Source organism: Azolla caroliniana, unplaced genomic scaffold (genome assembly GCF_043228905.1).
Source record: "Azolla caroliniana isolate FFs.n. ecotype wild unplaced genomic scaffold, voAzoCaro1.0.p SCAF_21, whole genome shotgun sequence".
Taxonomy (NCBI): Eukaryota; Viridiplantae; Streptophyta; class Polypodiopsida; order Salviniales; family Salviniaceae; genus Azolla; species Azolla caroliniana.
The window spans coordinates 7215504-7242838 of record NW_028230456.1 but is presented as its reverse complement, the minus strand read 5'-3'; the positions used below and the strand labels follow the sequence as shown (position 1 = coordinate 7242838).

The following is a 27335-nucleotide window of genomic DNA, read 5'->3' as shown; positions in this document are numbered from 1 at the left end:
TTGTGGAGGCCGACTCACTCTTCTTTTTCTAACACTCTACCTCATAGTGGCTGAATTTACCATAGTATCCACACTGAGCGAGATTGTTTTGTCGGCTGGGTCCGGCATGATTGTTCCCCCTTCTTCCGGACGCTCTGCCTCGCGCGTTCGAGACGTCTTGTCGGTAATAGAAGTTGTGTTCTCGGGGTTGCTCTTGGTTGCAGAGGAAGAATTGTGTGTGTGTGTGTGTGTGTAGAGAGAGAGTGTCTGTGAGTGAAAGAAAGAAAGATATATTAACGTCTTGAGAGAGAGAGAGAGACCTCACAATTACAGAAAAAATAGAAAACTGTATTACTAGGAAGCAAGAATGACCAACAATTACAAAGAGAGGGAGAAGGTGCTTATGTAGTCACCTTCTTTCTAAGTTCTCTCACCAATACAACCTCTTGGGAAAGAGGTCGTGTCTTAACTACCTAAGGAATATGTGTCATAGGACTTAACATCTATGACACACTAGTTATTATACAAGGAGGTGGGGAGTTCATACATTTGAGTATCCTAGAGTGTGTTGCCACTCACAGGAAGTTGAGTTCCATTCTCAACAAAATTAGCAAATGCTTTATTAATTTTGTCATGACCAATGCCATCATTATTATCTTCCATGTTGGTTTTGTGATTCATTATTTTTATTTAGTTATAAGAATGAAGCTACATTTATACTTGGAGTTGATCATTGTTATGATGTTCTCACAATGTTACGAAACTAAATTGGTTGCATTCACTCGTGATTGTAAGACCTCTCAATGACAAGTAAATCTTAGTGAAATTGTGTAATTGTTGCTATCATTTTGAAATGACTAGTAAAGTGTGAAGACCTAAGAAGGTGGTCAAACCCTTGGTTAGCATTAAGTCTTATTTGGTGTTAAAATACACTAAGGTCATGGGGTTACCCATACACGAGATTTGCAAACCTGTAGAGTGGCAAAGGGTCACTTGCAGCAATAGTGTTGACAACAAACGAGAATTAAATTGGGCATTATATGTGAAAGTATAACCTCATGTAAAAAAAAATTGATGTCATTCAACATGAATATGTGTGTAAGAATTATGTAGTAGGGTTAATACACATGCTTTGGACAATTAAGATTGTCCCTTGAAGACTCGAACAATCAATTTGATGCTGAAAATATTTGAAAACTCTTCATAATTCTAGTCAAGAGATCATATAAGGATTCTAACAAGGAGATTAAGCTTATGCAAGAGCAAATATATTCCCTATTTTGACATGATTGTACTTAGGCACTTTGCATCCACATTTGCCCTTGCTTATATTTACTATGGCATACGAGAGGATTACACACTCCATGAGTTGAAGCTTAAGTGTAACACCTATAAAAACCCATGATTTATCAAAACACTAGGAAAAGATATGGGACCTCCAATATGAAGTAGTCCTTTGAGGTTCTCATTTCCCAATCCATTTTCAAGTTGGAGTTTTACTTGAGCACCTTAACAAACCTTTCTTGTCAAAATGCATGTTATGCAATGCATAATTTGCTCAATTGTGTCCACACCTCGAGACATCTTTAGTGCCATGAAATTAGACTAGTGAGATCTTATGGTTCAAAAGATCGTTGCCCTGGTTTATTTACTTATGTCAATGGTTGTTGTTTGACAAGAGACTACAATGCATTTTTTACCAAAAAGGGAGATGTATGTAAACAATGATGGATTTACTTTGTGCATGCATTGAGGGCAATGTAATAAGTGAACGAGTGTTTTGCAACGAAGTATTTGAAAAGTCAACATGAAGTTGTGTGACACCACAAGCCAAGCATGTATTTAATGTGATGTGGGTTGAAATGTGTACTATTACAAGTGTCTGAATGATTGAAGAAGAAAGGCTAGAAAACCGGAAAATGACAAATTAATACGGAAAATGTAATAATAACGCCATCATGTTCCTACGATGAAGGATTGAGGAGATAATAGACTTGTTTATTTTATTATCATTGGAGGCCAAAATATTACATATTGGACTAAAAATGAAATGTTTTAATGTGGTATGTTTGGAGTTGAGCAACAACTCCCAACATTCAAGAATTTTATGAACATTTTGATGTGAGAGAAAAATGTGTAGGGGTTGGATTGTTGATGGTTGAATGAAAACTTCGACAATAGAGCTAGAGAGATGAAGATATTGAAAGGTGAGATGGTTTTGATGAAACCAACAAGTGATACTTAGTCGTTGTAGGTTCAAGAACAAGGTTTGCTTGACGGTTAATTTAAAAACCATAATGCCTCTAAAACTCCATTGAGTACATAGTATTCTACATGTAATACTAACACTTAATGCGAGAATGGTCCATTTAATGATTCGGAAGGCCTAATCCAATCAATACACATATATTATTACATCTACTTTCATACTCATAAACAAATTTTCTTGCATGGACATTGAGAGAAGGATAAAAAGGAATAGAACTCACAACGGCTTCTTGCTTCCCTATGACCATGCCAAAAAAAGAAAAACAAAATGTGTATTTTTTTATTATGTTGGGTTTGCACATGAAAACTATGAGCGTCATATACATAGACAATGGGTGTGTTGGAGCAATAATGACAAATTTAATGTTAGATAATGGCACTAAAAAGCCCCACTTGTAGTAAGTAGAGAGGTCTTCACGCATATACTTCTCATCTTCCCTCACATATATCCAATCTCTCTATATCTATCTCTTTTTGCAAATGTATGCTTATATCACTTAGTTTGCTACACCTTAGAGGATTTGCCTTACCACACGATCCTTACTATTGTAGAAGCATATCACAGTTTTCTTGTATCGTCATGATCCCTCTCATGCCTTTTTGGCCCGTAGGTCACATTCGACCTTCGAGGAAATTGATAATGTGTGGATGTGTTTGTGTACACATACTCATACATATATATGTACATGGTATTTGTGGATATGGAAACGCGAATGTGTACATTTACAAATAGATAAATCACTTGATGTCAAGAGAAACAAACAATTTATTTTATTATGTACCGGAGATTCAAGCATCATAACTAAAAATGTGGTCCATACAACACTAGAAGTAAATTCACTTATATATTTCAAAATTTATGGGGTCAAAAGAAAAGAATTAATTGTAAGTAGCAATGAAATCGGCAAGAATCCTAATAAGAAAGCTCAACAAATTCTATAAAAATAACCAACTATTTATAAAAAGTCGTTGTATTTAACTCGAAGAACTGTCGAGGAGTGGTTATCCATTCAATCTCCTTGTGAAAGCACTTGGTAGAATCTTGCCACTCAAATGCACATGTAGAATGCAAGAGAGAGAAAACATCAGCTCAACCTTTCACATGCATAAAAAAACCCATAAGTCAGGACAAATTAGTGTTTGATGCATCACAGATACAAGTTGTCACGGTCTCCAATGTATGTTGACCTTACCACACCTTCAGAATAAATGATAAAAGACAGAAAATGTAGATGGTTTTTCGGACATCATATGTTGCATGTGGTTTCAATCATCTATCAAATGTAAAAGCAATACCAAATTTTTACATTAGCTTGTCCTAGTTATTCAATGACAAATTGTGGACAATGTGGACTCGATCATGCATGTATACATGACTACAATAATTGAAGAGATGGTGATGCATTCTCTTTAAGAGAGGGTGAGTGAGATGAAGGGTCCATGGTACAACTAGAGTACAAGAAATAGGTTCTTATTTCATTGTCTCCATGGAGTACCACAACAAGTACATAGGTTGAAAGGGAATTTGATTACATAGGTCTCGCGAATGAGTTGTACAAGCATCGTCTCCTCAAAGGAGTTATCTTTATGTTAACTAATCTTACAACACCTTTATGGTGTAGATAAAATATGAGTGGTTTGCATCGAGATGTTGATTTAATACATATGTACCCTACTTTTACTAGAAGAAAGATAGATGAAGTGGATTTTGGGGGCACTTCTTAAGATTCACCAACTCATAGAGTTATATTCGCCAAACAACATCTTGTTCCAAGACATTCTTGTAACTGTACATAATAAGGGAAATATCTTGACTATATATAACACGTAGTAATGAGAATGCATTGCAAATCACAACACATTAAGACTTTATCTTATTCGAGATATCGAATTGTCTTCCAGATCTTTCATAGAGGTCAAAGAAATAATGGTCTCTTTACGGATATAAGATGAAATACATGCATTCTGCATGCACATATCCACACACCTTTGATCTCCAAAAACAACATGATGAAGCATGTGAAAATATTTGGAGTTTCGAGATTTTATTGGATTTATCCAATAGTGTGTGTGCAATAATTTTTCTCAGTTGCTCAATGTATATGTAATTGATCACCATCAATAAAAGAAGTATCGATAATGACTTACAATTTATATATAATACAATCACGCTAAGGATGGTTCACTCATGTAGTTTCATCACTAAAGCTGCACAAACTGTACCATGTGAATATTGGTGTTCATGCTCATGAGTCATTATGCATATGATGACACTTTGTAGATTACAAAGCCTATTGCTTTCCTGCGTTCACTTTTGCCCATTATGAATTGGTGCGATGTGATATGTAACTTAGAACTTCATAGAACATACATAAACTTTCTTAGTATGCATTTAGTGAATGGGGCACATTCTATAACTTCTAGGTGGTAAACCCAAAGCTTTCCCACATTCACCCCTGCCCTCATTTGTTTGTGCCCTCTCTACATATGATGGGGCTTGGTCATATATCATAAAGCTTAAGCTCTCCCATAACTGGTATTTGTCAGTTGGAGGTCTTAAACGTTATTGAGAAGAAACCCATACCTAGTAAATACTAGCAAGGGGATCACCCCCTTCTATAAATTACCCATGAAACCAACTTAGTCATTTGTCAGTAATTATGAAGAGTAGTGTACTTGAGCTTTCTTTTTCAAGAGAAACTCACACATACAACAAATGTAATCAAGAGGATTACCTCCCTTCTAGAAATTATTCATGACACCAACTTAATCATATACATGTGAATCATATGATCATCAAAAGCATACACAAACCGAGTAGATCACGAAGTTTGTCTACATTGGGATTCTCTGCCTAAAGTGACCACAAATAAATAGGACTTATTCACATGACATTCCATCGAGGAACCCTCAGTTCCCTCCCTTCGTCACTCTTGAGCAACTCAATTGAACATAAATGCATACAAGTCTTAAATCATCTAGGAATTGATAGATTTCTTCATTTTCATATGAAGAACATATATTCACGATTTGTTGATGCCATCCCATCACATAATAAGTTGAGACAAGTATAATTGTTTTTTTATGTGCAAAGGACACCCAAAATCCTAAATCATTCTCAATCTTATAATAACAGTAGTGACGAGTTTATTCATGTCTCGAAAGAGTAGTTAGGGGAATATGAGATCTTATGGGATTTGAGCCCTAAGGACATAAAGATATACTCATTATAAATATACGCCAATAGTTTAAACTTAAAATTTCAAACTTGTGGGATTTATCGTAGGAATTTGAAAGATACATATTAGAAGACATTAATTACTCCCCAATACAAATGTATATATTATTCCTAATGTGTGTAAGATAATAGATAGGCAATGGATATTGGGAACATCTATTTTAGGGATTTCAACCATTTTGTTAGAAGAGTGAAAGGGGAATCAAGTGCTTTATGCTCCAAAGCTAGAAATAGTACCAAGATCAAATGTGCACAAACCTTCACATGACAACCAACAATGGTAAAGGTGGATTATATTTGGGCGTTACCAATTACAATAATGTTGTATCAATGATGTAAAGTATCTTGACATTGAGAATATATTTAGCCCATTGGAGGAGATTAAACAAATTCTATCATAAGAAGAATGACAAAATTCCAAAGCACCAATAACAAATCAAAGAAATGAGAATTTTTTTTATGAAGGCCTCAATATTAGGTGTTGGTCTAATTTAATGTCAGCTGATAATTTGATGAGTTAATGGGCATGTGCATGTGCCACCCCCCTCTTCATTGCAAAAGTTGGTTTATAACTGAAAAGTCATTTTCATGTGAGATTTCTCCCTCCCTCTCTCTCTCTCTATCAATGCATGTGAATGTACTTGAAAGGTGAGAAAAGCATGACTATCGTGACTTGTGCTATTTGAACTTAGGCACTTTGAACAAGACTTAAATAAAAAATGATGATATCCATATTGATACTATAGCAGTTACAGTTATAGGCTGAGATAGCATACTGTATACTTAGTGGATATGCACATGGAGGAGAGAGAGAGAGAGAGAGAGATCACATGGTTGTGGTTGAGTTGGTGAGATTTTCTAGTTGAAAACAAAAACTTGTGAGGGGAAGACCAAAAGGTTGTCCAACTTGATTGGTAAGGTTTAATGTTGGTATAGATAGACAAGAAGCTTGTGTTGTGGCATCCAACCCTACATTCCACAATGGCATGTAGGGCAATTTAAGCCCAAACACGCGAAGTAGTGAAAACTTTGCCTTTCCACTAGGATAGGGAAGAGTGGTGTAACTCCAAGCTTCTTGGGTGAGAAGTGTGTGACAGAGATAGAGAGAGAGTGAAAAGGAAAAGACTCGTGACTATACAGAAATCCTATGACACTACTACTTCACTAGCACACATTGGGACACAAAGGAAGTTATTTCAGTTGGAACTTGGGATGTTCATAGTTACCATGAGGTAAAAGTCCCATACTCACATATAACTATGATGGTTAGTAATGCCATAACTATGGTCAGTTATCATGGAAGGTAAAAACAGAGGTTCCCCCTCATACATGTAAAAGTGACCCATCTCTCTCTCATATATATATACATATATATATAAAGGATCCAATGATGTGGCCCGGTAAGTAGTTTTGTTAGTTATAAGTATCTAGTTCAGCTAGTATTGTGAAGCTCATTAGAGATGGCTAACATTGTAGGGGTGTTCTTTGTATGTAGCCTACAAATGTTATTAGCATTGCTTGTGATTGCCATAGTGAGTCCTCATATTCATGGAAGGGTGGCATATGCATGGAAATCATGGGATATGGATGGTGAGAAGGAGTTTCGCCACGACTATAAGGATGCCTTGTCGAAATCTATACTTTTCTTCGAAGGCCAGAGGTCCGGGAAGCTACCCAATGAGCAGCGGCTCAGATGGAGGGGCGATTCGGGGCTGAATGACGGAATGATGGAGAATGTAAGTACAAGAGTTTTCTATAAGAATGGTGATGATCATGCTTCCTCTTTAATGTGGTCTAAATGTAGGTATACTTAATGGATGCCATTATTGTTGAAATGCAGGTAGATCTGGTAGGGGGTTATTATGATGCAGGGGATGGAGTGAAGTTCAGCTTCCCTATGGCCTTTGCTACCACCATGCTAGCTTGGAGTGTGGTGGAGTTTGGCCAAGAGCTCGATATGGCTGGCGAGCTCCAAAATGCCCGGGCAACCATCCGATGGGCCACAAATTACCTCCTCAAGACCACCACCACTAAGCCTAACACCATCTATGCTCAGGTGGACATATTAGCCACACTCTCACGCCTCAAAACAAAATAACAAATAACAAAAGTATGCATGTATGTATGTATATATGTGTGTGTGGTGTCTGTATGTATGCATTGTATGTATGTATATGTACCTGATATATATATATACAATATGTATGTATGTACCTGATATATGTACAGTATGTCTATGTATATCTATGTATGTGCTTGCATGTGTGTATGCATGATAATGCTACCTACCATATATACCTGTTGATATGTTTTCTTCTTTTATTTTACATTCATCTAGGTGGGAGACCCGAATTCCGACCACTCTTGTTGGGAGCGTCCCGAAGACATGGACACTCCTCGCAATGTGTACTCCATTAATCCTGCACGCCCCGGCTCTGACCTCGCGGCTGAAATTGCGGCCGCTTTTGCGGCTTCTTCTCTTGCTTTTAAGGCTTCTGACCCCTCTTACTCTAACCTCCTCCTTTCTACTGCCCACAATGTAAGGAAATCTTTTTTTTACCCATTTGTTGTTTGCTATGCATTTCGTTTCCTATGTAAATTTGGATGGTCTTTGGTTGTGGATGGCATGGGATGAATACATTCAGTAACCGAGACGAAAAACAAGTGTAAATCTGGATTGTTTTTCCCATGTTGATACTACCTAGCAAAAAAGAGTCCAGAACCTAAAAACTGTCTATCATTTTTTTAGTTAGGAAACCCAAATCATTATGTAAACTTAAGCATAATCTCTTCCTGTGGAACTATCGAAATTCCGCAGGTTTTCGCATTCGCAGATACTTATCGAGGAAGCTATAGCAATGCTTTTAGCAATGCCGTGTGCCCCTTCTATTGCTCCTACTCTGGATACCAGGTTCCGAATCTCTCTGTGTCTATATGCATAGGCACATAAGCATGCCTTACATACATACATACATTATAAGCATACCTTACATACATAAATACATACATTATAAGCATACCTTACATACATACATTGCATATAGAGACTTGTAACCTTTTTTATCATTCAGGATGAGCTGCTCTGGGGTGCTGCATGGCTCTACAAGGCTTCTAAGCAACCACTTTACTTCAACTTTATCCTCAACAACAAACAGCAACTTGCTCAGAGAAGCCCCCCTTTCAGCTGGGATGACAAACATGCTGGTGTCCATGTGCTCCTTTCTCAGGTATTTCAAATAGACCCATGCATGGATAAGATTTGATATACTCTTTTGTCACACCCACAACATTGTCTTAACCACATATTCTCATTCATATGTAAACAAAAATAGGCCATTTTCTGCAATGGTGGGTAATGGCAGTGTTGTAAGGTCGAATTTCAATAATCTCAATGCGCACATGACCCTATGTTTCACCATGGTTTTGGTAGATACTCTTGAGTGAAGCTCACACTGGCTTACAAGCATTCAAAGATCAAGCAGACGATTTTGTTTGCGCGGTTCTACCCAACGACATTTCCTACACCCAACAATCTCTACTAAGCACCACACCAGGTATGGCTTTCACATAGATTCATGCATAATACATGCTCCTAGTGTGTGGGCTATGTATCGTGTACATATATCAAGTGGTTATTGCATAAACGTTCACACCATACATGCTACAAGTATGTACACTATGTGTACGTATATAATGTGTCAATTTGCATAGATGTGTACAATCATGTGTGAATGGCATATACATATATACATCCTTCATTTTAGAAGTATGTGCATGGTTTGCATAGATGTATACATCATAACATCATACAGTCTAGCGCTAGTTCCTCACATGTGTACATGCTAAAAAATATATATGCTATGCATGTACATCATCATCACTAATTTGACGCGTACGTGGATGGATGCATAAATTTGTATGCATCATCATACATCCTAGAAGTTTGTACACTATGTGATAAAAGGATGTGACGTGATGACAATTATGTAGGGGGACTTCTATTTGTGTCGGATGATGAGAACCTACAATATGTTACGTCGGCAGCTTTTCTTCTATTTACATATGGAAAGCATTTGAACAAGGCATCAAGCATGGTATCCTGTCGTGGCACTGATTCTTCTTCAATACACCCACATGAACTATGGGTATTTGCAAAGCACCAGGTAAAAAATGAAAGGAATGAAATGGACTAATTAAACATAATGAAAACACCACCACCAAACAAAAACTTATTGAAAGATTGATGAATGAATGTTAAATTGACCGATATAGCAAAAGCTTCTAAAGCACAATATGAAAGATTTGCCTTTATACATATAACATATAGAGATATTGATGCCCCCACAAACGATTACTTATTGCTTCACAAGGTTACCGAATTGAATTAAGAACTTCAATATAAATACAATGGCATGGTAGTAAAGGTTGTTCTACAATCTAAGGAGGTGGCTAGCGTGCAACAACATTATCAATTAGGAACCCAAATTGGAAGATGTATGAATGGTGAATGAACGAAAATCAACAATGATGATTTAATTGATCAAAATAACAATCTACGATATATTACTCAACAACAACGAATGGATCCAAGCAATCCATACAAACAAGCCATGATGTGGACCACTATTACAAACAAGAAGTTGCATACTAAAGCATTATATGAAAACATGACATTTATGTTTCAATAACATTTGCAACAATTTGGTTTGGAAATGTTGTGTTTCACAACCTTACAATTGTGGCCCAAGTTGTAATTAATGCAACTGGTCGTAAGTTGAGTTACTTAAGGAAATATCTTCGTTGATATAAATAGCTTTTTAAGTTAGTTTCCACTTAAAATTATGGCTCTACAAGCCACTTCCACAACCCAAACATTGAAACATTATTATGCAATGCTTAGAGTATTGAATTTTGCACCTAAAGATAGATAGCTTAAAACCCAAGGGTTTTAAACAATAACATTGCCCATTGGAAAGTAAGGCTAATATGTTTTAGAAGCATTAAGAATATAAAAAAGAAAGATGCATGAGGAGATCCTAAAAAATTGTGAAAGAAACAACACATGGCTTATTGATCACTTTCTACAATTGAAACATAAGTGATGTGACTAGTTGGTTGGATTCAAATGTAGGTGGATTACATACTAGGGGAGAATCCAATGAAGATGTCATACATGGTGGGATATGATGGTGCAGGGGGGCGATTCCCACGCAAGCTCCATCACAGGGGGTCTTCATTACCATGTGTGACTTCACATCCACAAAGGATAGGGTGCAAGGAAGGTTTCTCCTTCTTCTCTAGTATAGAGCAAAACCCGAATTTGCTTGTAGGTGCCGTCTCTGGTGGTCCTGGACTATATGATGAATACTCTGATGATCGATCCAATTACAAACAATCTGAACCAACCCTCTACATCAATGCACCCTTAGTGGGTGCCCTTGCCTACCTCGCCTCCTTCTAACCCATAAAATTAGCCTAGCTAAAAAAAAGGTTTGTAATTAGCAACAAATAGGAAGAGTTTGTGTGATTGTGTGGAGAGAGTTGTGAAAGACAAACATGACAATTAGCGGAGAGAATTCAAGTGAGCAACTATATCATGAGAGAGAGCGAGAGAGACTAACATTTGTGCATGTGTGGGTATGATATGAAAGATTGATGTGCTTATATTAAAATGTGTGTAGAGAAAGATAATGTGACTTGACATGGTGGGCCTTTGTGTCTATGAGAGCTTGAGACGTCACTTCATAAAAAGAATTAACATGGTGTATATGTATGTTTGTGTACATGAACGCTTTGAGACAAACCATTTGTGAGGAACTTTGAGAACTATGTTTGGTGCTAGAGTTACCTTTAGTCACTCAATGGGCCTTAAGAGCAAATGACAAAATGCCCAAGTTTGGAGTTTTGTTGTTTGTTTAAATGTTTTGTACAATTTCAACCAATCCCTTCTTATCCCATATACCTTAAACCCTTATGAAACCAAAAAATGATTCTTCCATTTGAAAATGTACTTGAAGTGTCATGAAGAAATGTTATTAATGAAAATTTCAATATTAACTAACTGACTTTATAATCTACCAATCATCAATGGTTTCCAATTTCATAAAACACATGAACTCCAAAGGTTTCCAATTTAAAGGTACAAAAACAACGACTAGTAACCTTTTTCATTTTCGCACTATTGATTTCCTTTCAATTTGGTAATTTGCCAAAGAATGTCACATGCCTTTCATCAAAGCTTAAGCACATATGATTTTAGATGCCACTTCAAAAAAGTGCATCACAATGGAATAACTCTACTACATTACGTACCGTATGAAAACTCCAAATCCTCAGCAACTCTTAAAACTTCCCATGAAGATCAAACAAAGCTATTCGCGAGGGAACTTAAATATTCTCAATAGACATTTGGATGGGTGTTAACAATATGATAAGTCCATTGACCTTTATCATGTGAACTCACTCTTAATAAAATGGGAGTAATATAATCCTATAAATAGGACTACATGCCCTCTTCCTAACTATGGTGTAGTTGCTACTCTTGGACATTTTGTCTACTATAAGTAAAACTATAATAAGGACAAAAACATGAAAGAACTTTAACCATTTGAAAGAAATATTTGGTTGCATCAATGAAGAGAATGGCTATATTTAGAATTTCTACGCTATTTAATACACAAAATGATCCCATTTGCAGCATCCCCTTCTATACACACGTGATAGCTTATAACCGTAAATAGGGATTCATACATTGAATAATGCAACTAGCCACTAGAGTGATAAAAGAAGTTGTGCATAAAAGCAACTCAGTTAGTGGAGATATCCTATTGGATAATATATTAAAGAATCCCCACTATCCTTTTTACAAACAAATAAAGAGGCTTTGTCCACAATGTTAAGAGGTGGGGTTGAGATAGATCTCAAAAATGCCTTATATAGGATAAAGGGGTCAATAAAGGCCATATAACCATTCAATAACACCACTCCATCCATTGCTTGAGTGGAGCAAAATATATAAAAAAGAATATTTTAGTGGGCCAATAACACACTCAATGTGATGAAGGGGTTCATGCTAGCCCATCCAGGCATATGATAACACAACTTTGTAGGAGCCAACCTTGCTTACAAACGTGCACACAATGCACGAACTCAATTAGTAAAGTTTGGGCAATTCCCAACAATGGCTAAATGGAATGGAGCTTCAAAAGATAGATAGGTAGATTTTAGGGAAAAGTACCAGGATACACCTGGAAGTTCGTCTATTTACCAGAATGCCCTTGGAAGTTCCAAATTTACCAAACTACCCCTATGTCCAAAAAATTACACTTTATAAAGTAATTATACACTCAAATCTACAAGCCCTATTTACCAAAGATGGAAGAAATGAACCCGAACTAGCCCTATTTACCAAAGATTTGAGCGTATAATTACTTTATAAAGTATATTTTTTTGGACATATGGGTAGTTTGGTAAATTTGGAACTTCCAGGGGCATTATGGTAAATTTGGAACTTCCAGGGGTATCCTGGTACTTTTCCCTCGATTTTATTATGGTCCTTGTACTTCAAATATGACAAAAGGGTCCATTTTTGTGGAATGTGTGGATTTGGTTGCTAACTCTCAATGTTCAAATATTTCATTAATAAAACATTGCAATTGAGAGAGTTCGCAATTGTTATCGTTCGAGGAGAGTGTGGAGGCAGTAGATCATATTTGACAATGTTCAGAAAGTAGATTTTGAATATGGTAAAATGCAATGCAAAATCGTATCAAGGCATGAGAAGCCAACTCTTTTGCAGCCATATGGCAACTCACCGGTTTATTTTCTTCAAGTTTCCTTTTATTTGATCGGAGCATGCTCAATGGAGTCACGGAGCCACAGAGCAAGTTGAGGTGAGGATCAAGGACAAGGATAAATAGATGTGATGGTGGAATTTCCACCCGCTTCTCTGTCGCCCGTCCGTTTTCTCCCGCGAGTTGAGCTCAAAGCCCAAAGTGCTGAGAAATTTTTCACGCGTCTGGTCGGTCAGTGCCGCCAGATCGTGCCCACGACAAAGAAAAACTCTTTAACTCTAAACTCCCAACCCTAAAACCTAAAAAACCGCTTGTCTGCAGCCCATCCGTTTCTCTCGTGAGCCGAGCTCCAAGCCCGAAGTGCCGATAAATTTTTTACGTGCGCGGTCTACTGCCACCAGATCGTGCCCACGACCGAAACTCTTAACTCCCAACCCTAAACCCTAAAAACTAACCCCAAACCCTAATCCCTTAGCGGAGCTGAGGTCCGAGCCCAAAGTGCCGGTTAAATTTTCACGTGTTCAGATGGTGCCCATGACCAAAACTCTTTAACTCTTGAACTCCCAACCCTAAACCCTAACCTTAACCCTAAGCCATAACCCTAAACCCTAAAAACTAACCCCAAACCCTAATCCCTCAGTAAAACGCATCGATCGGACAAGTAAGTATGTACACAGTAGTAGCTCTTGGCTATGGAAACCTAAAGACTCGCTTTCCCTGCTTGTTACCAAACCCTAGAAACTCCTGATGACCCCAACTGTTCCAAAGCTCCTTGGATATGGCGACGGGAAGCCCGCACCTCCCTCGTCTGCTCGAATACGACACGTCTTCGTCTACCCGTTTTCGAAGACGTAAGGAAACCCTAATGACAGAGAAACACTAGAAAAGCCCTATCATTCTCGCAGGAACCTCTTCTCTGTACACGATACTGGCGATGGACGCTTCCTTATGTCTTCACCTCTCTCCTTTGCGTGAAGAGGATATATCTTCCTCTTCATACGCAGAAGAAGAAGATGGAGAGGAAGAAGAAGAAGCGAAAACCTCTTCTGGAGACCGTCGACTCCTTCATCTTGCTATGCAGAGAAAGGATACTCTTGAATCCCTAGAAAACCTAATTTGGCAAGTTATCGCTCGCTCAGAAGCTCGTCTTTGGCTCTGCACAGAAATCGGATCTCTGCAGAACCTCGTTTCTCGCCACATACAAACCTCGTCTCTGTTTGTTGATCTCATCAGACCATCTAATAAGAACTCTTCTATTTGTCGTTCCGACGAGCTCTTGTGCAGACAGGCCTTGCGTTTAGCTTGTGAAAAGCAACCTCATAAGGTTATGCAATTGTTCAGCAAAGATAGCCGGTTTATACGCCAGTTCTTTTCAGGTATCCGTGAATAGCTCTTATTTTTGCTTCTTCTAATAATTACAGTTGTTTTTTCACGATGATATATTCAATGTATTTCCTCCACGAGAATTCATACATAATTTTATGGTGGTTTCTGAATCTTATCGCTTGGCTTGCCTGTATCCACGAGTTGTATTTCACTGTTACGAACATTTGTGGTGATTCTTTACACATATTATTGATTCTACCTTAATCTTATATATTTGACATTAGCTGATTTTTTTACTGTGTAAAATGCATATAGAAATATGGCATTCTACACAATGTCTGCATCTGGGAGTTTTCTCATCTCATCATTGTTGCTTGTAGTTCAAAGTTATCCTGAGCTTTTTTGTCTTCCTATTCATCGGCTTTTCTATCTAAAATCCACATAACATGGTGATCATTGCAAGATTCCATCAATCCAACAAAAGGTCTGATTTTGATAAGTATTGACACCTCACATTTGTTGCGTTTGACTGAATCTCTCAGTATTAGAGAACACTGAAGAGAGAAAGAAATTATAGAGAGGGGTACTCAGTAGAATAAGAGAAAAGGTTATTGTTGTATTAAAGAGGAAGTATTACATGGGGGGCATTCCCCTAATTTCCAGAAAATGGCCTCCTATTCTTTGTGCACACAAGTTACTTAATTACCCATGGACTCAACTACTTGACCACTAATTTCTCTAGCTACTCCCAATCAATCTTCCCTTAATTTCTCTAATCCTAACTTCTCCATAAAACACTCCCACGAGGCGTAGGGTTTCGTCCTCGAAACTGAAACACTAGTATGCTAACATGACCTGCTAAGTCTAAAAACATAATGAAAAAGAGAGAAAGAAGAACAATGGCAAAAATGGTCTTACCATACTGATACAGTAGGCAGTGTCTTAACCCTTGCCATTGTAATACTAATTATAGCTAGGGTACCCAAACAACAATGTGGGATCCAAACAAAACAAACTTTCGTCAGAGATTCATGTGGCTTCCGAAAGTTGTCGCCCTTTCCACTTCATAAAAAATTTCGTATTTGCATTGCACAGTTGTTGTTTTTAGATTGCTTCAGGTTCTTCAGCTTCCTCACGTAGGTTAGTCTTCCAGCTCCAATGTTTATTTGCATGAAATCTTTTAAGCAAACTTACATGAAATGTATCATGCAACTTGATGGAACTAGGTAATTTCAGCTTGTCAGTAATTCCATTAAAACTTTGTAGTACTTTATATGGCCCGTAATAATGATGATTAAATTTTGGCGAGAGTCATCCAGGTAATGGTCAATGAGCGGCACTAACGAGGACCAAATCACCTTTGAAAAATTCGATGTGTTGATGTTTTTTGTTGGCTGCCTGAACCATTCGTTCCTTCGATTGTTGTAATCCTTGTTGTGCAGCCTGCATTGTTGCTTGTCAGTCTGCTAGAAAAAGGTTGACATCAGGCTCTTTAATTTTATCTCGAACAGCATGAGAGACCAAAGTCAATGGTGTAAGAACTTGCTTCCCTGTAGCTAATTCAAAAGGAGAAAAACCAGTGGCAGAATGTTTAGAGGAATTATAACAAAATTCCAGCATATCGATATGATCCACCCAATCCTTCTGATCCGCCTGCACATAACAACGAATGTAGTCTTCAAGACTCTGATTTACCCTTTCCGGTTGGCCATCTGTTTGGGGATGAGCCGTTGAAGACATTCGAAGTTGTGTGTCTAGCAATTTGAAAAGTTCTTGCCAAAATTGACTAGTAAAATGCAGATCCCTATCTGATGCAATGGCCGCAGGCATGCCATGATATTTAAATATATGTTTGAAGAACAATTTGGCTACCTGCAGGGTTGTCAGCGGTGGTTTTGTTGGTACAAAGTGAGCTTCTTTCTTGCATGTAAACTGCATACACCCATCTTGATGATGTGAGTAATTACAGTGTCTTATGAAGATTAGAGGCCATGTAGTTGTTGCAGTCATGCAAAAAGACAACATGCCAACCTGCTCTATGCATAAATAGTAGTAATTGCATTCACTCAGGAATATCCATGTGCTTAATGTATGCAGAATGCCCCATAACATGCCTGAGAATCTTGGTTTTCCTCATTTTTTTCATGTTTTTCAGGGCAACCAAAGAGAATTCTAGGTTGGTTTGAGAATTTTTCTAGTTCTCTAAAGAAAGAAAATCTTCTAGGGGCTCAAGCTTTGGCTCATTTTGCTTTCATCCATCGAGATAGGTATTGGAAAGAATTGGAATGGAAAGGATCTCATGGTCAATCACCAGCAATTGTTGCATCAAAACCTTATTATTTTCTTGATCTTGATGTTCTGAAGACAGTGGAGAACTTTCTGGATTATATTCCGGAGTTTTGGAGCTCTGATGAATTATGGGACTCTCTTAGGGAAGGTGATATAATATCTCTGGACATAAATTATTTTATTGACAAGTTGTTTCAAAGAATGCAAGGTGGTTGTTCAGATGTATGGAAGATGCTTGAACATTTTCTTTCTGAGGAGGAGTTTTCTGGTTTATGTCAACACCTTCTTTCCTTCTTCGGTGATGAACAACTTCTTGGATTTATAAATAATCTAAGGTTTGTATTATCACAGAGTAGGAGTGCTTCTCAAAGGGAAACAACTTTTGAAAATAACTGGTTAATACAGCTTCTCATGAAAGGAGGAGGATGCCCTTCTCTTGATTGCATAATGCTTTGTAACACTTGCATTACGCGCTCACGTCAGCTTTTGCATATGCTTCGTGATGAGGAAAACTTGGAAGTGTATGATTCCCTAAAATCAATTTTAATAAAACTGAAGTGTAGCAAGGCAAGGTGTGCAAAGAAACTTTGGTCTTTACTAATAGAACACTTGAATATGGGCATGTGGAATATGGTGAAAATTTTGGCTTTGGAGTCTATATCTCTTCAAATTCTAATTACTGAGGAATGCACTTCAGTGGCATCTTTAAAACTTTTATTTTCAGCAAACTCGTTCAATTTTCATCATGGTCCTGATGATGAACAATCCATGACAAAAATGAATAAAAGGGAGCAGAGAAAGAAGAAGAAGAAGAAGAAAAAGAAGAGGAAAAAGAGGAGGAGAAATGATGATTTGAGTGATAGTGAAGGGCTTGATAGCAGTGAAAGTGATCTAGACTATGATGGATGCAGCCTTACTGACAGTGAAAAGAAGTGGTATCTTACTCACGGAAACTTTAACATGGTCATGGAAAAGGTACACTTTTCTTTTCTCTGTAAAGGTAGTTAGTCTTTGTTTGTGAAAATGTAATGTTGCTTTGGTATGACTAAGACATATGGCTATTTATGGATTCCTGCATAATTTTAAGGTATATAATATAGCGTCCTTTTTCAGCAGTGTAATTATTTATCATTTGCTCTCTCATGAACATTTGCAGTTCCTATTGTTCTTATGTACATTCTCAAATAAATATATGCATTCACAAGCTCTTTTTCTGAGAGGTATGCATCTTGTCCACTTATATAGGTTTTTATATCTCACTGATATCTCACTGATATCTCACTAATGTCTGGAGTCCCAATCAAGGGTAAGGGTGTTCATCTGATTCTCATCATTTTGTATGATTTGGCACACACATCATGCTTTCTTCTCCGTCATATCTATGTTTGCAATTGAGTTTTGGACACACTTGATACCAATTCTTCATTCACCAATTATAATGGCGAGATTGCATTGTGATGCGGTTTGTGACCTCTTTCTCTATTGTAAGCCATTTGTTTTGTGGGAGAGAGATGCTGGCAAGAAAAGAATTGGAATGTAATATTCTATACAAGCAGCACATGATGTAGCATATTTTGTGTGTCTATCAATCACATTTTAAGTTTTATGTCCTTCCTTTGTTTTGTTCTGTTAGCTTTGTTTACTGGTGATTGTTCTTTTATATTCCATGGAACTGTTTAACTAATTAATGTGATATATGTTAACTTTTTGACAGGATGAGATACCTGAGCGGTTAACAAGCTATGCGTTTCAGGTATGGTTGAACTCAGCAGTTAAACAATGGTAATGGGGTTTGTACGTTTTCAAACCCATAGTGCTTGATACTCCATAGAAAGTGGCTGTACAAGACAGGTGACATTGGTGATGGATTAGAATATTTAAGCCTAGCATGCTGTGCTATTTTAGCTCCGGATGAAATTTCCTTTGTACTTTAAATGGAATTAAAGGTTGTTGCTAATGCTGTATAGCCCTTTGTCAAAATACTACTAGAGTTCATAGCTGTATTATATAACCAAAATGTAGTGGTAGGGACTTATCATGTAAATTCCAATGGCATGCGATGTTCTTTCATTCCCCTATAAATCCCTGTACTTGCAAATATATACATTTATCAAGTGTATATTCTTTACCATTTCCAAATTCTAATGGAGACACTCGAAAATGATTCATTTTTACTGTCTGAGTATCTAGGAAATTGTCATGTGTAACAAGTGTAGAAAATATCTCTTTTCTCTTTCTGTAAATTTCCAGTCGCAATGAGGATTGTGAGATGACTGTTTTTCTCACCTTCTCTCAAATACCCAACCCATTTCCTTGCAGCTCATGAGCTTGTACGTTTCTGAGGCATGAAAGAACTTTCCGACCTTGTACAAAAATAATTTGTAAAACTGTTGTACTTACTTTTATGGTTGTATTTCTCCCAAGCCATTGAAACAAGATGCTTCATATGATTCAAAAACTAAGTTCTACAAACAGTTATGAACATTTCCTGCTTTTTTGTCTCTGATTGTTGACCATTTTTGTTGTACATAATCGATGTTGTTTGCAAGCCAAGGCAGAGAGAGTAACGATATATTATGTGATAAGGCACGATGCTAAGTTGATATTATGTGTCATGTGATTGTGTTCAGAGTAAACATGAAGCTATTTAAACTCAATGTTATGGGTTGAAGCTTTTGATATTGAGAGTCATGGGCGTTTTCTTGTGATTCATATTGTGGCTTTGATGTCATGTCATTGACATTATTTGCCAAAAAATGCCTTTGTAAGCTCATTTATTGGAAGTGTTCTTTGATGTCACAAAATACTTTATGAACTAGTATTGCCACAACCCAAGCGTTGAAAACTATAACATTGATATTATTATTAGCAATGAGGAAAGAGCATGTTTTGTAAGGAAAATTGTCGAGGTGAAGATGTTGAACTAAATATGATTCAAAATCACTTTAACATTTTGGAGCGTCCACCTTTGCTTATTTGTTGGCATATATGTATGACTAAAATACTCTACTTTTGAAAAGGAGTAAGATGTGTTCATTGAGCTCTTATGAAATAGACAAAATAAGATCTATGTGATGTAGGATGTGGCTTCTATATGGAATATACATAAGAAACTAGAAACTAGATCAAATAGTGAAAGGTGGCGATACATCAACCACATCGCAATAGGTAATGTGGAGATGTATAGACCATATAGACACTCTCTTAGGTACATAATTTTATGTTTCTGACAAAAGCGATTAAGACTTATTGATAATGCTACCATATTCTACCCAAGCCTTTGTCACATATTTAATAGGGGGAAGATGACAAAGGTGTCATACTCTAAAGGTCATCATATCTATTTTCATGTTTGCAAAGGAAAATATCAAGATATTTTAGTTATCCAAGAGGGACTGAGATTTGTACCTATTGTGTATGTATTCGGGAGGCTTTAGGAGCTATTGGAATTTTCCTTTGTTCCAGAAAAGGTCACCCTCAATGCTTCTTGCATCTGCGAGCTAGTGCATGTAATTTATAGATTTTCATGAATTGTAAGTAGTTGTTGAATATGTGCTCACCAAATCATGATTCAAAGTATGGGACCATGCTCAAATGTGTTTTGCCTCAGACCAACACTCAAAATATGGATATTTGGAAACAAAGTGGAAATCAAGAAGAAAAACTAGGGGAATCATCGCTCCACAATGTAGACACTTTACCCTAACCATTTGCAAGAGAGATTGGGGGGAGGAGAGAGAAAGATTTTGATTTAATCAAATACAAGGGTCTAGATGATAAGAGGTTTAGAGAGTGGGTTGTCATGCATGAGAAAGAACAAATCAATACGGTAAAATTTTAGAAATATGCTTACAATTCTAGCAGATTCAAAAAAGTATGAACACGATATGTTGTATGTTTAAGGATAGCCTTGTAAGTGCTAATGAAGGTGAAGTATGTATTATTATGGCTCTTGGGCATTCACTTGGATAAGTTGCAAATGAAGTTGACTAGTTAGACGCCTTCTTCCAAAGACCCAAATAAATATGTCCATTATTAACCTCTACAAGAATCATGATTTTATTAATAAGCCAAATAGTATGATCATAATCTCACTAATCCAACATTCTAACAATCTTACATCTTGAATGTTGGATTGGATAAATCCAATATTCTAGTACCTTAACTCCAAGAATCCACTCTTTTAGTGCATTTATCCTATCCCAATTCCTTTCATCAATCTCTTAATAATCTAGCCTTATTGATCAATAAATGGTTCCCTTTTACATATCACTAACTTTAGTGCATCGGTCCATGGGAGAAAGAATTCATTAAATGATTGAAACAATGAAATAAAATATTGATAAAACACACATGATGAAATATAAAACATTACATAGATTCTTAGTTTCTATTAGGACCTTTTGCGATAATATATTCCTATTGTGAAAATGTTACATAGATTCTTTAGTTTCCAATAGGACCTTTTTTGATAATAAGAATAATTTAGAGACATATACAACATATACCCTCAATAGATGGAGAGAAAGCTTTGTGAGGAGGAGTGAGTATTCGGAGTGGGCGATATGAAAGCGTTACAACACCACACAACACCACAGAAGACAAGCCATGAAACATTGCTGGTTGTGTACGTGTTATGGTGCGATAACACGTGGAACGTAAAACCACGGAGGGCGGTTGTTACGGAGTGAATGAAAACGTGGGACACACACACACACACACACACACACACACACACACACACAACCCAACCCCACGAGACGTGGGCGGTGGGAACAAGCAAGCCCCTCAGGACAAAAATATGGATCGGAAAGCCAAGGTCTGACATAAACCGAGAAGAGATGATGTTGTAAAAGTCCGCCCGTCCATCCGTCCCGTCCATCCATCCATCCATCCATTTACGCGATTGTCCATCCATTCATCCATATGCTTGTTTGTCCATCCATCTATTTGTTTGTCTGTTTGTCCATCCATCCATCTATTTGTCTGTCTATCTGTCCATCCATCCATCTGTCTGTTTGCCCGTATGTTGTGGATGATATCGACAAATCCTCGAAAAGGGAGAGATTATTATCGTCCACGGAAACCATTAGATTTGTGTGTGTGGGTGGGGCTGTTGGGGCCGTGGATCGAACTTGGGCCCTCTCCAATGGAATGACCTTTCATTGCTGCACATACATATATATGATTATGATAATCATAAGAGAAAAGATTTTAACATCATGAGACACAGGATCAGACACACTATACACAGAGAAAAAGAGAGAAAGATCAAATTTGTTTAACATGGTCCCTTAGATTATGATGGTCTTCTTCTTCTTCCTCCTCCTCCTCCTCCTCTGCCAACATACTAAGATCTAAGGCACAATCCGTGTATATAATATATGCACATATAGGTCAAAAGATCAAATGGACTGGGAAGAGGCAGATTACCCTGCTGTCGGGAACTCCACTGCAAACCACAAGGTGAAATTCCTTCCTTCCTCTGTTTCATTCTTTCAGTTATTTCAGTTCTCTTATGCTTTTTTAAGAAACCAGTGATATTTGGTTTTTCACTTTCGTATGCAATCATAGGCCAAAGATTGGAGTGATTTGATTTAAACCATGCTAAAATTTCATCCTTTAGCTCGGCATCCAAATTGAAATTTACTTCCTGTGATAATGTTTAGAGCACGATAATGCTATGAAGCTTAAGATTAATTGCACATAATGCAAGAAAATTAGTAATTGGATCATATTGACCTGAGCGAGTCGATGAGGCAAGTGGATACAATTGATATTTGGCGTACACATATAAAATTGTCATGTAAGCTCTCTATTAGTTGAACTAGCCAATGCTTTTTTGCGTAGTTGTGTGAGGATTTTAAAGGGGAAGTGAGGGATATATTTGGAGTCTGAACATATTTTTTTCTCAACAAGAGGAAGATTGTTCCATATTGATCCTCATTTCTGTTGAATGATTGTGGGGTATATCTAAAACTGAATGCCAATGATGTGGTTGTCTTGAAAGCAAATACAGAGTTAAAACATAAATTAATGGTTTCTTCCCTAATTCTTGTGTATGGTCAGGACTTGTACAAGGTTCTGGAGGTTGATTATGATGCTACAGATCAATTGATAAGAACAAATTATTTGCGTCTCGCATTGGTTGAGCTCTCTCTCTCTCTCTCTCTCACTCATGCACATATTTTCTTTTATGAAATACCATATGAAATGACACCAGATCAACTGAAACATGGAAGTTAGTAAGAAATTCAATGGGTGCTTGTTCTCTACAGAAGTGGCATCCAGACAAGCACAGCGGAAAGGAATACGCAACTTTACGGTTTCAAGAAATCGGGGAGGCTTATAGAGGTATTCTCAAGGGAAATCTACCTTAGAAATATGTGAACATCTTATTAACATTCCATGAATGAATTTCAAGCTATTGATTTGATAACTCAAGTATTGTCTTTAGATCAAATTATGTATTGCTAGTATTGTTTAGAAATCTACTCATTTTAATGCTTGCATATTTTTTTATCATTAGTTTTAAGTGATCCTGTGAAACGACTTGAGTATGACATGCGAGGAGATGTCGATGTACACCAGTATACAATAATAGTAAGGTTGCCTATTCCAATGTAGAATTTGAGCTTCCTACAGTTGTAGTGTATGCAATATATATATATATATATATATATATATATATATATACATACATACATACATACATATGTAGTGTATGCAATGCACATATATATGTATGTATATGTATATATAAATTCCAATTGCATTAGATTCTAGAGTTTAGGGTTTATATATATATTCCAATTACATTAGATTCTTGAGCTATCTATTAACTAGTAATTGGGATTTGAATTTTCATCTCTTTTTTCAGAATTCTGTTCCTTACTTTTTTTTGCCTGGGAAACTTGCCAGGAATACCTTAATCGGTTTAAAGGGTTGATATTGACTTGCAATGGCCTTGGCATTGAATCTGGAGCTATATGGTACAACTGTTTAAAAATCGAAATGCTTTTAATCAGCTGGGAAAATTTCGATGTTTTCCTGAAATATTCATGCTTTGCAGGGCAAATCATGTATTACGAGTAAGTTATGATCCATGATCGAAAACCCTCATGGTGAAACTATACTAACAAAATTACTCCTCCCATAACCATGTTGGTCCAATGTTCTAGAGCAAATAAATCATGCACAACAAGTAGTATACTCTGGAAAAACCCTCACAGAAAACACAATCAATCTTTTCCCAGTGAAAAGTACAGCCAACAAAATTACACTCTTGTAACTTTACCCACAAGAAATTTACTCTTTAGCCATGTTCACAAAATGTTGTGGCATTGGAGGAAAGTTTCTTGGATGCAAATCTCAGTCCCAAGTTCATTACTGGTTGCTGATATATTGCATAATATTATATGCAACGTAGATGATTCTATATCCTTCCACAGGGATTCTTCCGTATAATGGAGCCTAATCCTTGCCATACTTTTCCTTGATTGTAAATTGCTGCGATGAAGCATATTCGTCATGTGAATAACTTGCATGGCTTCTATTACATTGAAACATCTGGGCGTCTTATGCCCAAGTTGAACACATGGTACCCCTAGTGTAACTTGTTCTTAGTTAATCCTCAAGCCAAGCTTTTTTCTCTTAGAGCTTTTAATTTCCTTCTAATTCCTCTGACAATTGAAGAGTATCATTTCATGCCATCCAAAGTCATTCTGTACAGTTTGATGCGTACAATCGAAATAAGTTGTATGGATGGATATGTATGGATATGTATCATAGATTCCAACTTATGCTTTTCATGGAGATACAAACTGTAACAAGATACAGACATTATATAAATGTATACCGAGTCACCATACCATAATTTGGTTTAGGATATATCTGTTCTAGTATGATAATTTTTTTTTAAATATATAAGATCTTGTGGAGAAGAGTTGAACTATGGACAAATTTACAGAAATACCCATCTCACAAGCAATATACACATCAAATAGAGGAAAAGAAAACCAAGAAAAACAAGATATGTTCGAGAATGTGGTAACCTACTATCATGACTACAAATCCAATGGTAATATGTTTGCATTTCTTTGATAAATTTGCTGAAGATAGGCTTCTTCAAGCAATGAATCTCACAGTGAAGCAATATGTTACCCATGAGTATTCATGAAAATTTGAACTTCCATCTAGAATCCATGTGTTGGTCTTGTCAAAACGTAAAGATGAGGAAAAACATTACAGATTTTTGCAGAGGCAGAGACATAAATATGCACTTTGATAAAGTAATGGATTTTGTGTGAAAACTTAGGTTACATCCTAGCTTGCCCTAGGCTCCACCACAGGTTATGTTTGCAATAACAATCTTGCATTTGCACAATGCGTTGACCTTATGCACATCAACCTAAGTAGTAATGTGAAATATGGGAATATTGTAACTAGGATTGGCCCAATGCATTGACCTTATGTGTATCAACCTAATGTGAAATATGGGAATATTGTAACTAGCATTGGTCCAATGCATTGAATCCATGTGGATCAACCTAATGTGAAATATGGGAAGAATTTAATTAGCAATAGTCAAAGTATTACAAATTGTCCATCTAAGATGCGGTAGGGATTGGGGTAATGTCTAGATCAAAATCTTGCTTAGAATTGGCCCCAAAAGCACAAACGAGAACATAGATATTATTTTCGTAATACGTTTTATCACTGTCTTTTCTTGCATGTTTCGTGTAAGTGTTGAGGTTGCACAAGCAATGTGACGTATATGTAGGACATTAGTTTTTAATGTAGAATCTAGAAATTTCTAGAACAATGTTATCCACCCTCCCCCATAAGTGACAATAAATGATGAGTGAAGCTTCACATACCTAGTTATATCAAGAAATTCTGAATATTATATCCTACCAGTTCCCTACCATTTTGAGTATTATGAAACCATTCACGGGAGGCTTCACATACCTAGCTAGGTATGAGTTAATCTTACCCATAGAATCTGATAATATTGAAGTGAATATTAAAAAAAAAGCCTACAAATAGTATGATGCAACATGCTAAAGCATAGCATGAAAGCATTGCCTCATGTAAGAGATTTCAAACATCAACATTGTTTATATAAAATAAACGGTAAACTTACTCTATTAGAAGGATTACATTTATTTTCCAATATTGAGGTTCTAGGTTCAAATCTCAAACAATGGACCGTATTCATTATATAAACTTTTGCTATAATGAACATTGCGCAATTATAGTAAGACCTTATAAATATATCATTATATGTCACTTTTCACAACCCAAAAGTTGAAGCACAATTGCATGCTATTGACTATATACCTCTAGGTGGAAGCAAAATCCACCTTTCATAAGGCCACAAACATTGTCATGTTGAACTCGCATGCCCACAAAAGAAACTAAGGTGCCATCATCTCGAGGAATAATACATTGAACATTCAAATTCCCATTTCTCTCTCTCACCAATGTATTCCAAGATGGTTGAGTATATGTTAAAAAAGATGAAGTTACAACATGATGCATGCAACATTACAACGCAAATGGAAAGCTTTTAAAGTAGTGATTTCTCATGTGCAAACAAATACTTTTAAGTTAAGCACACACTATGCAAAGGTACCAAGAATTGTAGGTCGAGGAAATAATTGTTTGATAATGAATGCCATGAAACTCAAAAGTACCTCATGAGTTTTGATATAGTCAAGGATAAGGAAAATCACCAAAAGCATTTGCATTACTACAAAATGCTTATTGACAAAAAGAAGGATATGGAAGTTACTTACCAACTACTCTAAACACAAGATAAAGCACATACATGCGCTAAATTTCAGAGAAACCTTATATGAGCAATCAAATGACAAAACTATGCTGTGTTATGACACTCTTTCACATATACCTGCGTTTTAAACCATTAGGATGTATACAAAGGGCTTAAAGAAATTAGTCTCTCAAAGGATAGGAGATAATCAAGGTATAAAGATTGAAATGCTCAAATGGATTGTAAAGGAAACATGTGTATAAATAAGTAATAAGTTTAACTATATTGTTAATAATTAGGTAATTAAGTAAGGGTTAATTAGTGTCTAATTATGTAAGTAGTTGATCATATATGTGATGTAGCGGAAGATTATGTGATGTGTGTGTATGTGGGAGGGAAAGAGAGAGAGAGGAAGTTACACTAAAGACCTTTCTCTATATTAATAAGCATTAAGTTACAAAAATACCCACAATGCGGTATATATAGATACTCATGTGCAAGAGTGCACATGTGTGAGGAGAATATAGGTACAAAGATGTAAGTCCTATATTAAATGAACTTGTGAATGGAGGATCTAGAATGTATCCCACTTAAGTATAGAATCCTATTTAAGGCTTTAAGGTCAACACAATAACTAGATTCTATCTAGGTAAATACTAAGTTATGT

General features: G+C 36.6%; 3 protein-coding genes across 3 annotated transcripts; all 3 read left to right on the top strand.

The window, feature by feature from the left end:
* The first annotated feature begins 6861 nt into the window (after window positions 1-6861).
* On the top strand, window positions 6862-11390 carry LOC147850555 (endoglucanase 3-like). The gene is made up of 8 exons (XM_087336750.1): window positions 6862-7221; window positions 7326-7541; window positions 7824-8024; window positions 8304-8396; window positions 8557-8712; window positions 8916-9039; window positions 9476-9648; window positions 10617-11390. Exons 1-8 carry the CDS (start codon window positions 6946-6948, stop codon window positions 10944-10946), a joined length of 1569 nt encoding a protein of 522 aa, XP_087192876.1. The 5' UTR covers window positions 6862-6945; the 3' UTR covers window positions 10947-11390.
* Window positions 11391-13888: 2498 nt separating this feature from the next.
* On the top strand, window positions 13889-19068 carry LOC147850554 (uncharacterized). The gene is made up of 3 exons (XM_087336749.1): window positions 13889-14654; window positions 16760-17868; window positions 18608-19068. Exons 1-3 carry the CDS (start codon window positions 14213-14215, stop codon window positions 18677-18679), a joined length of 1623 nt encoding a protein of 540 aa, XP_087192875.1. The 5' UTR covers window positions 13889-14212; the 3' UTR covers window positions 18680-19068.
* Window positions 19069-22125: 3057 nt separating this feature from the next.
* On the top strand, window positions 22126-24547 carry LOC147850553 (uncharacterized). The gene is made up of 6 exons (XM_087336154.1): window positions 22126-22359; window positions 22963-23040; window positions 23172-23247; window positions 23423-23496; window positions 23815-23885; window positions 23966-24547. Exons 1-6 carry the CDS (start codon window positions 22303-22305, stop codon window positions 24000-24002), a joined length of 393 nt encoding a protein of 130 aa, XP_087192280.1. The 5' UTR covers window positions 22126-22302; the 3' UTR covers window positions 24003-24547.
* The last annotated feature ends 2788 nt before the right edge of the window (window positions 24548-27335 follow it).

Coding starts and splice junctions, on each gene's coding strand:
- LOC147850554 (XM_087336749.1), top strand. CDS start 14,213: ATGGACGCTTCCTTATGTCTTCACCTCTCTCCTTTGCGTGAAGAGGAT. Junction 14,655..16,759: donor TATACGCCAGTTCTTTTCAG/GTATCCGTGAAT, acceptor CATGTTTTTCAG/GGCAACCAAAGAGAATTCTA. Junction 17,869..18,607: donor TTAACATGGTCATGGAAAAG/GTACACTTTTCT, acceptor ACTTTTTGACAG/GATGAGATACCTGAGCGGTT.
- LOC147850553 (XM_087336154.1), top strand. CDS start 22,303: ATGGACTGGGAAGAGGCAGATTACCCTGCTGTCGGGAACTCCACTGCA. Junction 22,360..22,962: donor ACTCCACTGCAAACCACAAG/GTGAAATTCCTT, acceptor GTGTATGGTCAG/GACTTGTACAAGGTTCTGGA. Junction 23,041..23,171: donor ATTATTTGCGTCTCGCATTG/GTTGAGCTCTCT, acceptor TGTTCTCTACAG/AAGTGGCATCCAGACAAGCA.
- LOC147850555 (XM_087336750.1), top strand. CDS start 6,946: ATGGCTAACATTGTAGGGGTGTTCTTTGTATGTAGCCTACAAATGTTA. Junction 8,397..8,556: donor GCTCCTACTCTGGATACCAG/GTTCCGAATCTC, acceptor TTTATCATTCAG/GATGAGCTGCTCTGGGGTGC. Junction 9,649..10,616: donor GGGTATTTGCAAAGCACCAG/GTAAAAAATGAA, acceptor ATTCAAATGTAG/GTGGATTACATACTAGGGGA.